The following is a 12,196-nucleotide window of genomic DNA, read 5'->3' on the forward strand; positions in this document are numbered from 1 at the left end:
ATTTCTGAAATTACGTGCAACTTATGCGATTTCTAAAAAAGGGGTATGCCATAAGTTGCCATGCACTACATTGCAGCTTTCTAATACAGATAACTGCCCTCAAATTAATAATTAACAAGCTAATTAAGCAGTTTCTGTTAATTAGTCGCATCATTGTCATTTCAGCTGCGGCAAAGTATTTCCGCCTGGACGTATAGTTAGTGTGCGAAAACGACAGGATCCTTACTGTCATAGGATATTTATCAAAAATCTGCATTGCGTAAAAAAAAAACACCCTCTATAACTATGCTAGGTAACTCCGCGCACAGTAACCCTGCTAACAGAAAATCCCTGGCGCAGGTATGTGTCACACAAATTGAGCGAACGCCCCTACTGGTGCCCTAAACGCCCCTACTGGTGCCCTAAAATGCCGCGAAAAGGAGAATGCGGCAAAAAGGTCCACGCTGCTCAAATGGAAAACTTTAAAGCAGCATAGGCTAAATTCAAAAGAATATGCCTTTACCTGTCACGAAAATTCCGTGCATTTCTGTACCTTTCATCGAAATTCCGCGTCACCTCTGTGCATTGTGCTACACAGCTTCGCTGATCATCTACCTTCACAGAGTGGAATGACTCATGAATTTTTTCTCTGTTTCAACGAAAATTAGTGCCTATTCGGAGCAGTAATGTTAATATTCAAATAATACTTGAGAAAACAAAACTCCAAATCACTAACAAGGAACGCTTTAATGAAAACCAGCCGATAATGCAGCCAAGGAAGGCGTTGGGGGCGTTAATTTTACTGTATTGTAGTAATTGTGGTTAGATGTGGAGAAAGTAACGTGGACAGAAAGACGACTTGCCACCGGCAGGGACCGAACCTGTAACCTTCGGATAACGCGCCCAATGCTCTATCAATTGAGCTACGGCGGTGGTCGTATCCCGGACCAATTTATAGTTTTACGTGCATGCAAACCAAACCTGGGAGTGTTAGTCAGCGCCACTCGTGGCCATGACGGCGAGTGTGGAACATTCTTTCTTTTTATCAGATGGCGTCACGTAGCACGTGATCCTTTGACGAGCAGACAGCTGACCAATAAGCCCTCGGCAGGCTCAGTTCCTGCCGGTGGCAATGTCTTTTCGTCCACTTTACTTTTTCCGCTTGTATATCACAACTGCTACAATACAATTAAAGCAGTACAATTAACGTCCCCTATACCTTCCTAGGCTTCATTATCTGTTGATTTTCATTAAGTTTGTGCGAAAACAAAGAAGCAAGCCCTCAAAGTTCCCTTCCTTCATTAACAAGAAACGCGCCATTTGAAGTAACGTCATCGTAGTCCCGAGCAGTCCGCGGTGCTTTAGCCCGCCGCGCTACCAAAGTGATTAACAGGCTGAATTCATTTGTTTAACACGCTGGTTATCTCTACGTGTAGATGTGACGCTAGACGCTTTCTTCAGCAAAACGCTCACTTTGAATCGCTAGCGAACGCGTACCGTATTGCATGCTGTGACATGGGCACTTTCCATCGTGCTCGGTCTAAGATCCAGTTGGCCGTTATACTGGAATCGGCGTGCACAGGGAAGGGCAGTTCTCTCTTCGTAGACTGGTCGAGTCGGTGAGAAAACGAGCTTCGCAATGCATGCGAAAAAAAGAAAAAGAAAATGACGGGCTTTTCACAACGCTCTGCGTTTGGCTTTTTGTCTGCAAAGGCAAACAATTTGTTGGAACGCAATTATCGGCCATAACCAGGCACTTTAAGCAATGATGCTGCAGGTCGGACTGAGTAAAGCCCTTCAGTAATTGTGCTCCACCGAGAAGGAAGAAAACTCATTTGGGCCCATTCCGAATACTTTATTTTTGTAAAACCGATGCCACTTATAAAGAGAGAAACAGTTACAAAATCGTAGAGCCCTTACGTATACGCGATATACAGGCATGCATTGGAATAATGATATACGGTATGCACGACTTTCATTTTCAGATATATGCACGTAATACATAATTCTGTATGGAGAGAGAAGATCGAAGCAGTTTACAACCGGAAAGAAACAACTCACATGCACACACAATGAAATCTCTGGGCGACATAAAACTTCGTTAAGCAGCTACGTCGTTCAGCACGTGTGCAGCGCCACGTCGACCGCATCCCTGGTGCCGCAGATATTCTTTCGACAATAAATACAAGAGCTCTCTTGCAATGCACTCACTTGAGCAGTCCGAAAGGAACCACATATATAGATAGAGTTTGGTACGCCAGAAGAGCATTTCGGCTGACATCCAAAGGACCTTTGGCGAGGTATAAAAACACGTCACATAAAGGAGTGTTTTCCTATGGGATTCTAAAGAGTGTTCAAGTGATGCAGTCGAAGTCAATCGTCCCTGATGACATTCTCCAGTGGAAAGCGATGAACGGTCAAAGTACGGGGCTGCACGGCACATTGTTTCGCGAATCGTGGTCACAAAGACCTTTCTAAAGAAATCACAAAAGAGATCCCAAAATATTTGAAATCTGAGGAAATGAACAATAGTAACGTTCTCATGTTTTTAATGAAGGTTCGCATTTTGAGCCAGGAAAGACCAGCGCCACAAAAAACCACGCAGTAAACGTCGCCAGGGTATGGCGCACAAAAGTACATCAGAGTTGCCAACCCATCTTTAGAAAGTAACCTACGCGTCGGCTTAAGATATCTCATGTACGCTACATTTTGCCTTAGGCAGGTATTTTGTGTTCATACGAGTAGGTTCTACATTTAATGTAGGAAAAATGGTATTATAAATCAAGAAGCCCTAATACAATCGACTACAATAAGTAGTACATAAAAAAAGAAAGTGTTCTTCTCCAACAGTTCCAAGATAAATTGTTTAACACTATGAACGCGAATGTAGCTGCGTGCACAAGGCCTGTTATTAGAGTTTCATAGAAGGCATGAAGGGCGACATGCATGATCCCCTTCCATGGTTCGCCTGGTTGTATCGAAAATGCGACCAAAGAAACTGCGACAATTCAATAACGAAGGCTGGGCTACAACGGTTCAATAGCACTGCATAATGAACGAGCAACATGTACCTTTTATCTCTCACGCGCATTTTGTTTTCTGTTACTGACCTTGGGTGCTGCGTTAGAGTGAGAAAGACCACGCATTAACTGTCCCAGTGTCTCCCCAATAACCAAGCAATTATTCAGAAGATCAAGGAGAAGAAGTATGCCATATGTTCTGCTCGCCAGAATTGATCAATGTTTTGACCTTTTTCGGGGAGTACTTGGAGTTTAAAAGAAGAAAAAGAAAAACAAACGTGCAAAAAAGCGAAGAAACAGGTGCTCTTACTCGAAACCGAACAGAAGACCACGCAAAGGAAAAAAGAAAATAGAAGGAGCTATTCTGATCGCTTCGAAGTGAGCGGCAAGTGTCGCTTTATTTGCACGTCTCCGTCTGTTCACGGCGCCTTTTCTTTCTCGTCTCTTGTTAGCTCGCCCAACTCTCAGTTATGACGGAGTACGGGCTGTAAAACACGCAACGCCCGGCGAAACCACATTACATTCAATAAAAAAAAAGATCACCAGACAGCTACAGCAATCTGCCAATCACTGAACGTGTCAAAACTACCTAACAGTTACCCTACAATTGTAAACGCTGCATTACTTCAACTTTTCACCTGTTTGCGCGGAACTAGAACCAAATGGATGGGTTGTCCATAAACCATATTGCGACTTGAATTGCCCGCTGGACAATTACTTTTCACCTCAACGAAGCAAAACGTTAATAAACTATGCGCTTCTCTTGCATTCTCTGCAATTTCGGAACATAGCAAGTCGAATATTCTTTTAATGTCGACGAAAACGGGGAACATGAAAAATGCAGTGGAAATGATCAAAGTAATTCAAATGTAAACACAGGGTTTATTCCTTGCCTGTGTGTTTTTCATTTACACACAGGGACACTACGATATTACTTTGAAGCCAAAAATTACAAAAAAGATCAGAATTTCTCGATATGGTGGGTCAGGTCTACGTTTATAATTAATATAGCTTTACCTTATTCTTGGAGATGGGAACATGCTTTAAAGGTAAGCGTGTTCTTAGAACTGAACTGTCACCTCATTTGCTTTCGGCATGTTTTCATTAGCGTCCGTCAAGATATAAAAAAACAAAACAAAAACAGACACACGCGGCTCTTCGCAAAAATTGCAATTAAGTTTGTCATTGGCTGCAAATTGGCGGTGATTTGGCACGTGTAATCAATAATCTACATGTAATGGAAATATCCGACCCAGTTTCGCTACTTTACACAATGCACATTTCATGTCGAAAATAGAGAGGATGGCAACGTTTTCCGCAACTGACGTTTTTTCTTTTTTGCTGACATTGGTTGAGAGAATTTCAGACATGTTACCGATTTCGCGAATAACAAAAAAAAAAAAGGACTCGATGAAGGCAGAACAAGCGCTAACTTTGAACTAAGGATTTATTGAAGATTCTGAGCATCAAATACACGCGTCCGTAAGTGCCGAAGAAAAAAAAAACTGTCATAAAGACAGAGAGAAAATAGCTTGAATCTATGGCATATACACGTGGCCGTATTCCTTCTTTCTTTCTGTTAGTTTTTCCTTTTGCAGTTACAGATGTGTGTACATGTGCCCATGATCTGCAATGAAGCCTTAGTTGAAAGTTCGCGCTTGTCCCGTCTTCATCTCGCCGACTGTACGTTTTTTTCGCACATAGGTTTAAACAGTACGATGAACTACCAACATGCCTAAGCTTCCCCCCTTACGAAGTGAATCTAATCGCTGCATTTCATCTATAATATATTTATGACACGGCTCTTGTTGCTTATTTCATAGTTGATTGCCTAAGGCTATAGCCATGTTGAAGCCTTAAAAATGCATTATTACCCACTTCGCACTTAATGTGTATTCGTACAAATGTAGAGAGGACGACAGTTCTCTTTAGAATGCGCGTCTGCGACAGAAAAATAAAGAGAGGTAAGCAAGAGATTAAAAAATGAAAGCAAACAGGAACAGCTGTAGTTTCTGCTCGAGGAGGCCGTGAGCTTCATCTTCACATTTTCAGTGGACTCAACACGCGGCGACATCAGTGCTCAGTGCTTTGCCGCGCAGGAAGCGCCCCCTTGCGTCAAGAATCACCATTATTCTAGAGGGACGTACGGCGCGGGGGGGGGGGGGGGGGAGGAGGCACAATGACAGATGATGCACACTCGCACGTCGATGAGGATCTACGTCTAAACATGGTGGCGTTATCACTCCACACGAACGCGCACCACGACGGACGCTGCAAGGAAGGCAGCGCCCCCGTGCGACCGTTTGAGCAAACAGCACGTGACTAAGCGCTGGGACACGGAGGGAAAAGAAAGATGGCGCAACTGTTGAGCAGAGTGCGCTGTGTTCTCGTGGTGACGGCAGCCGGCACAAGCGGCGTGAAGTGACCAATGGTTATTACTCATGAGAGGTTCGAGGAACACCTTCAATCAGGCCGAGACCCACCCAGCAAAAGAAGCAGGACTGGAAACGGCCCGTAGTGCGACCAGATGACGTGACAGCCAGAAGAAAGCCCCCACACGCGATCACGGTCGGAGGACATTTGTGCACGGGAAACGCACGGTAGATTTGTAGTACCGCGCTCTAACGCGCAGTCGTATGTGGCTGCAACAAAATGTGGTATCGCATTCAGTGACGACGACGAGTCTGTAGCGTTCTGGAGACGTCATGACATGGCTGCTACATGCTAGTTGTCAACAATGGAGACAACGTGCTCTGGAACACATAGGCGTCACGTGACCAAACTAAAAGGTGACCGCCTGAGCGTTTGTGGACGCACGTAGCCCGAAGGAGCCTCCACCGCGTGTATTGTGAATGACTGAAGCTGCCAATGCAGAAAAGAGTAAAACATACCTAGCATACAACACCCGACAGGTTTCTTCAGCATAGCGTCACTCTGTAGAATGAGCTATTTTATTTTATTTCTACGGCGGAGCTGTGATACACTATATAGTTTTCAGCGGATCTCCGCGTGCGTACAGCAAAAAACAGCAGCGGTTACCGCTGTCCCGTCTTTGCCCGTTATTCTACGGTGTTGTATTTATGGTGGAATAAAAGCCCTGCTACGACAACATGTATTGCGGACTTGGAGAATTGCAAACATCGAGAATACCCGGGCTTTGCAAAAATTTGATGCCAAACATGCGTTTCGCCATGCGCTCTTAAGGGGCCGCTCAAGATGCGGACAAGAATGAATGTACGATTGGGCAAGTTGGTGATTCATAATCTTGGTACACTACGCAGATGGAGGCTTTGTCGTCGTCACTTTTTTCTTCCGCGCATTGAGCCCAGCGCTAGAAAGAAGACGCCATGCCCGACAGCAGTGTTCGAGGGAAGGCCGACGCTTACGAATCCCTTAGAGAATTCCCAAAGGACTCCTACGCCGAGTGCGATGGTCGCTAGCTTTTTTCTTTTTTCCTGCGTGATCACTGCCATCAAGATGGGTACGACTTATTTGGCTTGAAGGAACAAGTCTATATTAAGCAAACAACCCACCTTTAGCTACTTGTGTTGCAGCTGTGGTGCAGCTTTTGAAGAAAGCTTGAAATTATTTAGAAATGTGCTGCAATGGGATGAGGCACAAGCTTACAAAATCAACAAAATTTGGCTATCGTGGGAACACTGCGATAACTTATTGAGCAATGTACAAGGAAATACAACCGGAGCCATGTGTTCGCCGGTTTTTATCGTTGTTCTAAACGCCTTCAGTCTCGCATATGTGGCGTGACATAGCAAAAACCACCTCTTTTGCATTGTTTGCTTGTCGAATTGCCACCAGGAAAACAGAAACGCGCGCTTTCAGCATAATCTTTTACGACAATTCTTTTTTCCTACTCTTTACAGTTCCGCGAAATAAGGATATGGAAAGCTTGTTTAGTTTACAGACATAGTAGGCGTTTTACTTTAGGACGCGACCCATATAGAGTTTCGCTACTATCGGCTAAAGGAAATCTTCACAATAGGATTATTCTTTAATTCGTAAGCAATGCAGTGGAAGAACGCTCGTAAAAAAATGTGAGGCTTTTTTCTTGGTAGAAGTTTCTCTTTCGTAGTTGAATCTCAAGTAGCGTTTCAGAGGGAAACGCTAAGTACGTTTGTCTAATGGTGCGTTGAATGACTTTCTGCTGGGCTAGTTGGTACATAGTCTAAACTTAAGAATGACACAACCGGCACGAAGAACGGAATGCCAACATGCCCAAGCTCACGTTCTTTGAAGAACGGAACAAGCGCCATTAGCGAGGTCTTCATGTCTGCGCAATACTTATTGTGCAATTGTTAAGCTTGATGCGTGTATTTTTGTACGTCGGGAAACTAGTGCACTGCACAATACTGGGATATGGAAACGTTTGGCTTGTAACCATCTTAAGAAGTGGCAGTGTGCGTTGCTCGGCGGCTCTCCTTGTTGCCCCGCATAATGATAGATCTCATTCAGTAATCAGTACAAAAAAACGGCCATTTGATGCAAAGGCTTTGTTTTTGCTCCGGTATGTGTATAAGTAGTTTTTCTATGGTTTTGTTTCTTGTTGTCTGGATGCTGGGATGCGCACAATTAATTAGGCGTGCTAAACTGACCCCCGCTAGTCCCCACAAAGCTGCAATCTTGAGAAACAGGGACTCTCAAGATTGTCGCATCGTTGGCCGGAGTTGGTTAACTCGCGAAGTTATCGAAACAGAAATGATCGACAGTCTCGCGGATAATCAGGTGTCCTACACTCTGCAAGAGAAATAATGTCATTGGTCGCTCTATGAACATTCGATTTCGGTAGATTCAATGCTGACGATTTCAGAAATGCCCTCTGCATCTTTTGTGCCACTGGGATAAAACCATGCGTCCTCTTGCGGCACATAGCGCGAATGTTTTAAATCTCAAAGTCTCTTTTCTATTTTATCTCTAAAAAATCAGTGTGTAAAATCTCCAGGCGTTGATTTTTGCGGTTTTCTTCTGACTGCCAAAGCGTTACCCTGCAGGAGGAATGGTGAGCAGTATGGAAATGAAAGAAAAAAGAGACAATGCTTACAAAAGCCACCATCATGGAACATCCTGCAGAGAACGCACAACGAGACGCAGCGATTTTTCTAGGCGCCTGCCCCACTGTTTTCTCTAACGGGAGAACAGTGCTACTCATTGAGGTCACCACCGCAGCTGCCACGATGAAATGAGCACCGCGAGTGTTTCGTTTTCGTGACACCAACAGTTAAACGCTCCCATCCTGCTGCCTCGGTGACAGGACTGGAAAAACCTCGTCCTCGAACTTGGTTCGATGAGACTAGACTTCGGAGCTTTCGTAGCCGCCTTTAGGTGACTCTACGGGGCTGTGGTCGATGGACTTGATCTCCGGATGGTTCTCCAGAGGGTTCACTGCCAGAGGAACGATGCGATCTGCCGTCACATCGCGCGTTATGTCGCGGCTGTCATCCGCTGAGTCAGTCAGATTCTCCACATCGGCGATGGGAACCTGCACATGTGTCAGAGTGGTCTTAGCTGCGGTGATTGACTGCTGTAGTAAAGATTAGGTTAGGCACGGGTGTATTTCACAGCCCGAGCGATACACAATAACGTACATTTAACGGCACACACGGTTTAGTAACTCTTTACCATGGCATACAACCTTGATATCCAGTTTTCTGCGATGTCTACACTACATTTCACTACTCTACGTCTCGCTCAGCTTGATGAAACTACTGTATCACCTAGCGACACTGCAACGCTCGGACACTAAAGGTCGGTGCGCTCAGCCGGTGCCTTCTGCGCAGCTGTAAATTAAGAAACAAAAAACATGGTTGATCCCTCCGTCATAGGTATCGGTATAACACAAAAGTGATGCAGAAGAGTCGACGAAAGTGAACCGTGTTTTCACAGGAGTATAGTTGATTGTTTACTGTACATTGATGTATGTACAAGAGCTTGCACAACATTGTTGTTTGCTTGCTAACCACCGTTTGACGTGGATGCACCCACGCTGACACGCGTAGTGGCACATCGCCATCCCGACTACTAACGCCAAAGATAACGATTTAAGCCTTGTGGTAGCTAAAGAAGTCAACATACACCTGGACACAGCATATGCTGAATTACGCGCAAAGATGGCATGTATTCTAGTACACTATACCCGCTGGCATGTCTCCCGTGAACCGAAAGCTGAAACAACCGAAGCGCTCCCTGTCGGCGCTGTCTAGTATCATGATGCAGAGAGAGAGAGAGAGAGAGAGAAATGTTTTAATGAAAAGCTGTAGATGTTTGCCTGGCTGGCTAACAGTCTCCTCCCCCTCTCTCTCCTCTCCTACGCTGCCTCTTTCTCGCGCACCTGTCGACCCCGCGTTCCCCGCACGCCCTGTGAGAATTAACGGCCAGGCTAGAGGGAAGACACGACGCGCGTAGTGTTCCTCTTCGCGTTCCACGACGCAAGGTCGGTAGCATGCCCAGCGAACGCCAACGGAACGCGATCGAGCAAGTGCTCCGGCTTCGCATCGCCTCATGGTCCCCTTTAGCGGGAGATGGTGTAATTGTTTTTTTTTTTAACTCTGCTAGGAAGTTGAGTAGGATCCAGGAAAATCGCTTGACTTACTGCTGGTTCGATGATTTTGTTAAATGGTGGGCCTTTATTGACGAACCAGTAAATTACCTGGCGTGCAATACCGACATGATTGTAAAGCGTAGATGAAACGACGACTGAGGAGACGACACAAGACACGTTTCATTTGCGCTGTGCAATAATTTTGACATTTTACCTGGCGTGGAAAGTTCAAACGCACCTTAACCACCTCGTCGTCCTCGTCCTCTTCGCCCACCTCCTCGATGGTGAGGTCTGCACCTCCCATGTAGCCTCCCGTGTAGGCGCTCGGGTTCGTCCCAGGCTGCAGTAGCTGCGTTTCGACGCCTTCTTCCTGCGAACCGATCAACAAATCTCCTGGCTTTGATCAATAAACAGCTCGAAGTCACGCAATGATATAAATTTATATAGAAGTGGACACCTCGTATCAAGGTGCCGGCGTCTAGAAAAAGGTAGCACCAAGCGATTATTGCGAATCTAAGCACCATATATTTCTGATTCGATGCCCGCGAGTGGTTTCTGAATATGACAAAAAGTCACAATGACGCCGCAAGGGCGAGGGAATGAATGCGATAGCAACAAAGTGTAATGGTATAAGAAGTAAGGTAAACTCCTTTATCATCCGGAGTGAACAAAGGCCGCTGCAGCGAGCGAAGCGACCTTCATGCTATCGCTTGATCGCAAACCGAGCGGTGAGCACATCACTTCCGCAAGCTGGGTAGATAAAGCCTAGCAGAGTAGTCAGCCTCAGCGAAGCAGCCGCCCCTCCGTGGGCCGTTCGCGTTTCCTCTCCGCTTCGTTCATCGGCTGCGCCTTCACTCGTACAGAAAACATACGATATTATCGATTTCGATTTTATCCTGAAGCTCACGGCGACGGTGGCAGCAAAAATGCGCCGGGAGTGCCTATATAAATGTTATCGCAATAAAATTATGCAAAACCCTTTGATTTCAAAACACAAGTTTCATCGGCTTTGACGCAATGTCTTATGATTAACGTTATCACCACATCTGGACGCTATGTATGATGCCGAACATTCAGGTGACTGCTGCCGTAAATGAGAAAATTTTGTTCATTAACATGGAGGGTGCTTTGAATCACACTGTACATTGTCAGCACGACGCCGTTCGCAAAGGCAATCATAACCGAGGTAAAAGTTAGGAGAAAGCGCGCGTCGGCAAAATAGGCCATGGTAGTGATTAAATACGAAAAAAAAAACAACGAACAAACTGGGACGTTTGAGGAGAATTGTTTTTCGACACTATCACTCTAAGCCAAAAGAGAGCAACGGGGGTATAGGTGTTCCTTCTTTGAGGGAGCAAGTGCATTGCCACTCCCATTACTCTCCTAAAAGGAGCAACGGCAAGGGGTCGAACCGTTGCTCTCCTTTCAGTTGCTCCTTCGGTGGATGAACGGTTAGTCCCCCCAGTTGCTCCTTGAGGACCAACTGTGACACGTTCCTGATGCTCCTCAAGGGAGCAACGGATGCTCCTTCCCGTTACTCCTTAGTTTCTTCTTGGGCCAAAAAAAAAATTCGTTTTTGATTTACTTATAGAGCATATTGAGGCTTATACAGATATTTGTTTCGATGTACAAACGATATACAGACAGCTCATGCAGAAATAAAAATCAGAAAATTTGTAACAAACACACAGGATTCGAACTCGCGACCACTTAATCACCATGCGTGTAAGCTAACCACTACGCCACCACACGCTACGGCGCCGTCTGAAATGAAACGGGGTTATGTAGGTACCGACGGGTCGTTGCGCGTTCTGACACGTTGGTGAAATGAGCATAGGCGTGCAGAACCAGTGGTGATGTTCGAAAGAGAATAGAAAGTAAGAATGTAAACATCTGAAAACGTCAAGGTAATGAGTGTCACAAACGAGCGCATAATAAAGCGCGCGCGCGGTCGCTTGCTAACAGCAGTGGGAGAAAGCGGCGCGAGCCGCTCGCCCAAGAAGCGCGAACGACGAAAAAACAAGCATCAAAAGACGCCGACGCGCCGCATCCTCCTCGCCCACTAGCAATCTCAAATCAAACGCCCTGCAAAGCCTGGACGTTTCTAGAGGAAAGGGGTGACGCATCGCCGAGCGACGCCGCCGCGATTCGAACCTACGAGAAAGCTCTCGCCCTTTCCCTTGCCTTGGCTGTACTACACGCCGGAGAACGCTCCCGACGCTTCTAGAACCCTGGGGAGAGGAGATAAAAGCGTGCAACGGCAGTCAGTCAGTGAAGACAGTCAGTGAGTGAGTGAGTCAGACGGCCCGGAGACGGTGAAATTATGCTGAGTGTGGCCCCGTCAGCCAAAGAAGACGTGTTTATGATGGTGTGCGGCCAGTCGATCGTCGATCTGGAAGAATCGGATGACGACGCCGTGTGAGCCGTGACAAGTTACGACGACGGTTGAGCAACGACAGACACCGCTAGAGTTGGCGTGAGTGTTTCCTTGAAGAGAAGCATTCAAGTACCATCCAAGAATTGTGGACTGGATACGCCATTGTACATTCAGGACTTTAACTGTCCTTGAATAGCTGTAATGCATGCGATTGCATTTGTAGCGTGTGATATGTTTGTTCAGTTCCCGTTGTGTAAACACCATCTG

General features: G+C 45.9%; 1 protein-coding gene across 1 annotated transcript in view; it reads right to left on the reverse strand.

The window, feature by feature from the left end:
- Positions 1–5,152: 5,152 nt before the first annotated feature.
- Positions 5,153–12,196, reverse strand: part of LOC119381056 (glutamate receptor 3) — a 105,153-nt gene continuing 98,109 nt past the window's right edge. The window contains 2 exon segments of the mRNA XM_049412206.1: positions 5,153–8,493; positions 9,791–9,922. Of these exon segments, the coding sequence (XP_049268163.1) occupies positions 8,305–8,493; positions 9,791–9,922 (321 nt within the window). The 3' untranslated portion in view covers positions 5,153–8,304.

This window comes from Rhipicephalus sanguineus, chromosome 2 (assembly GCF_013339695.2).
Source record: "Rhipicephalus sanguineus isolate Rsan-2018 chromosome 2, BIME_Rsan_1.4, whole genome shotgun sequence".
NCBI lineage: Eukaryota > Metazoa > Arthropoda > Arachnida > Ixodida > Ixodidae > Rhipicephalus > Rhipicephalus sanguineus.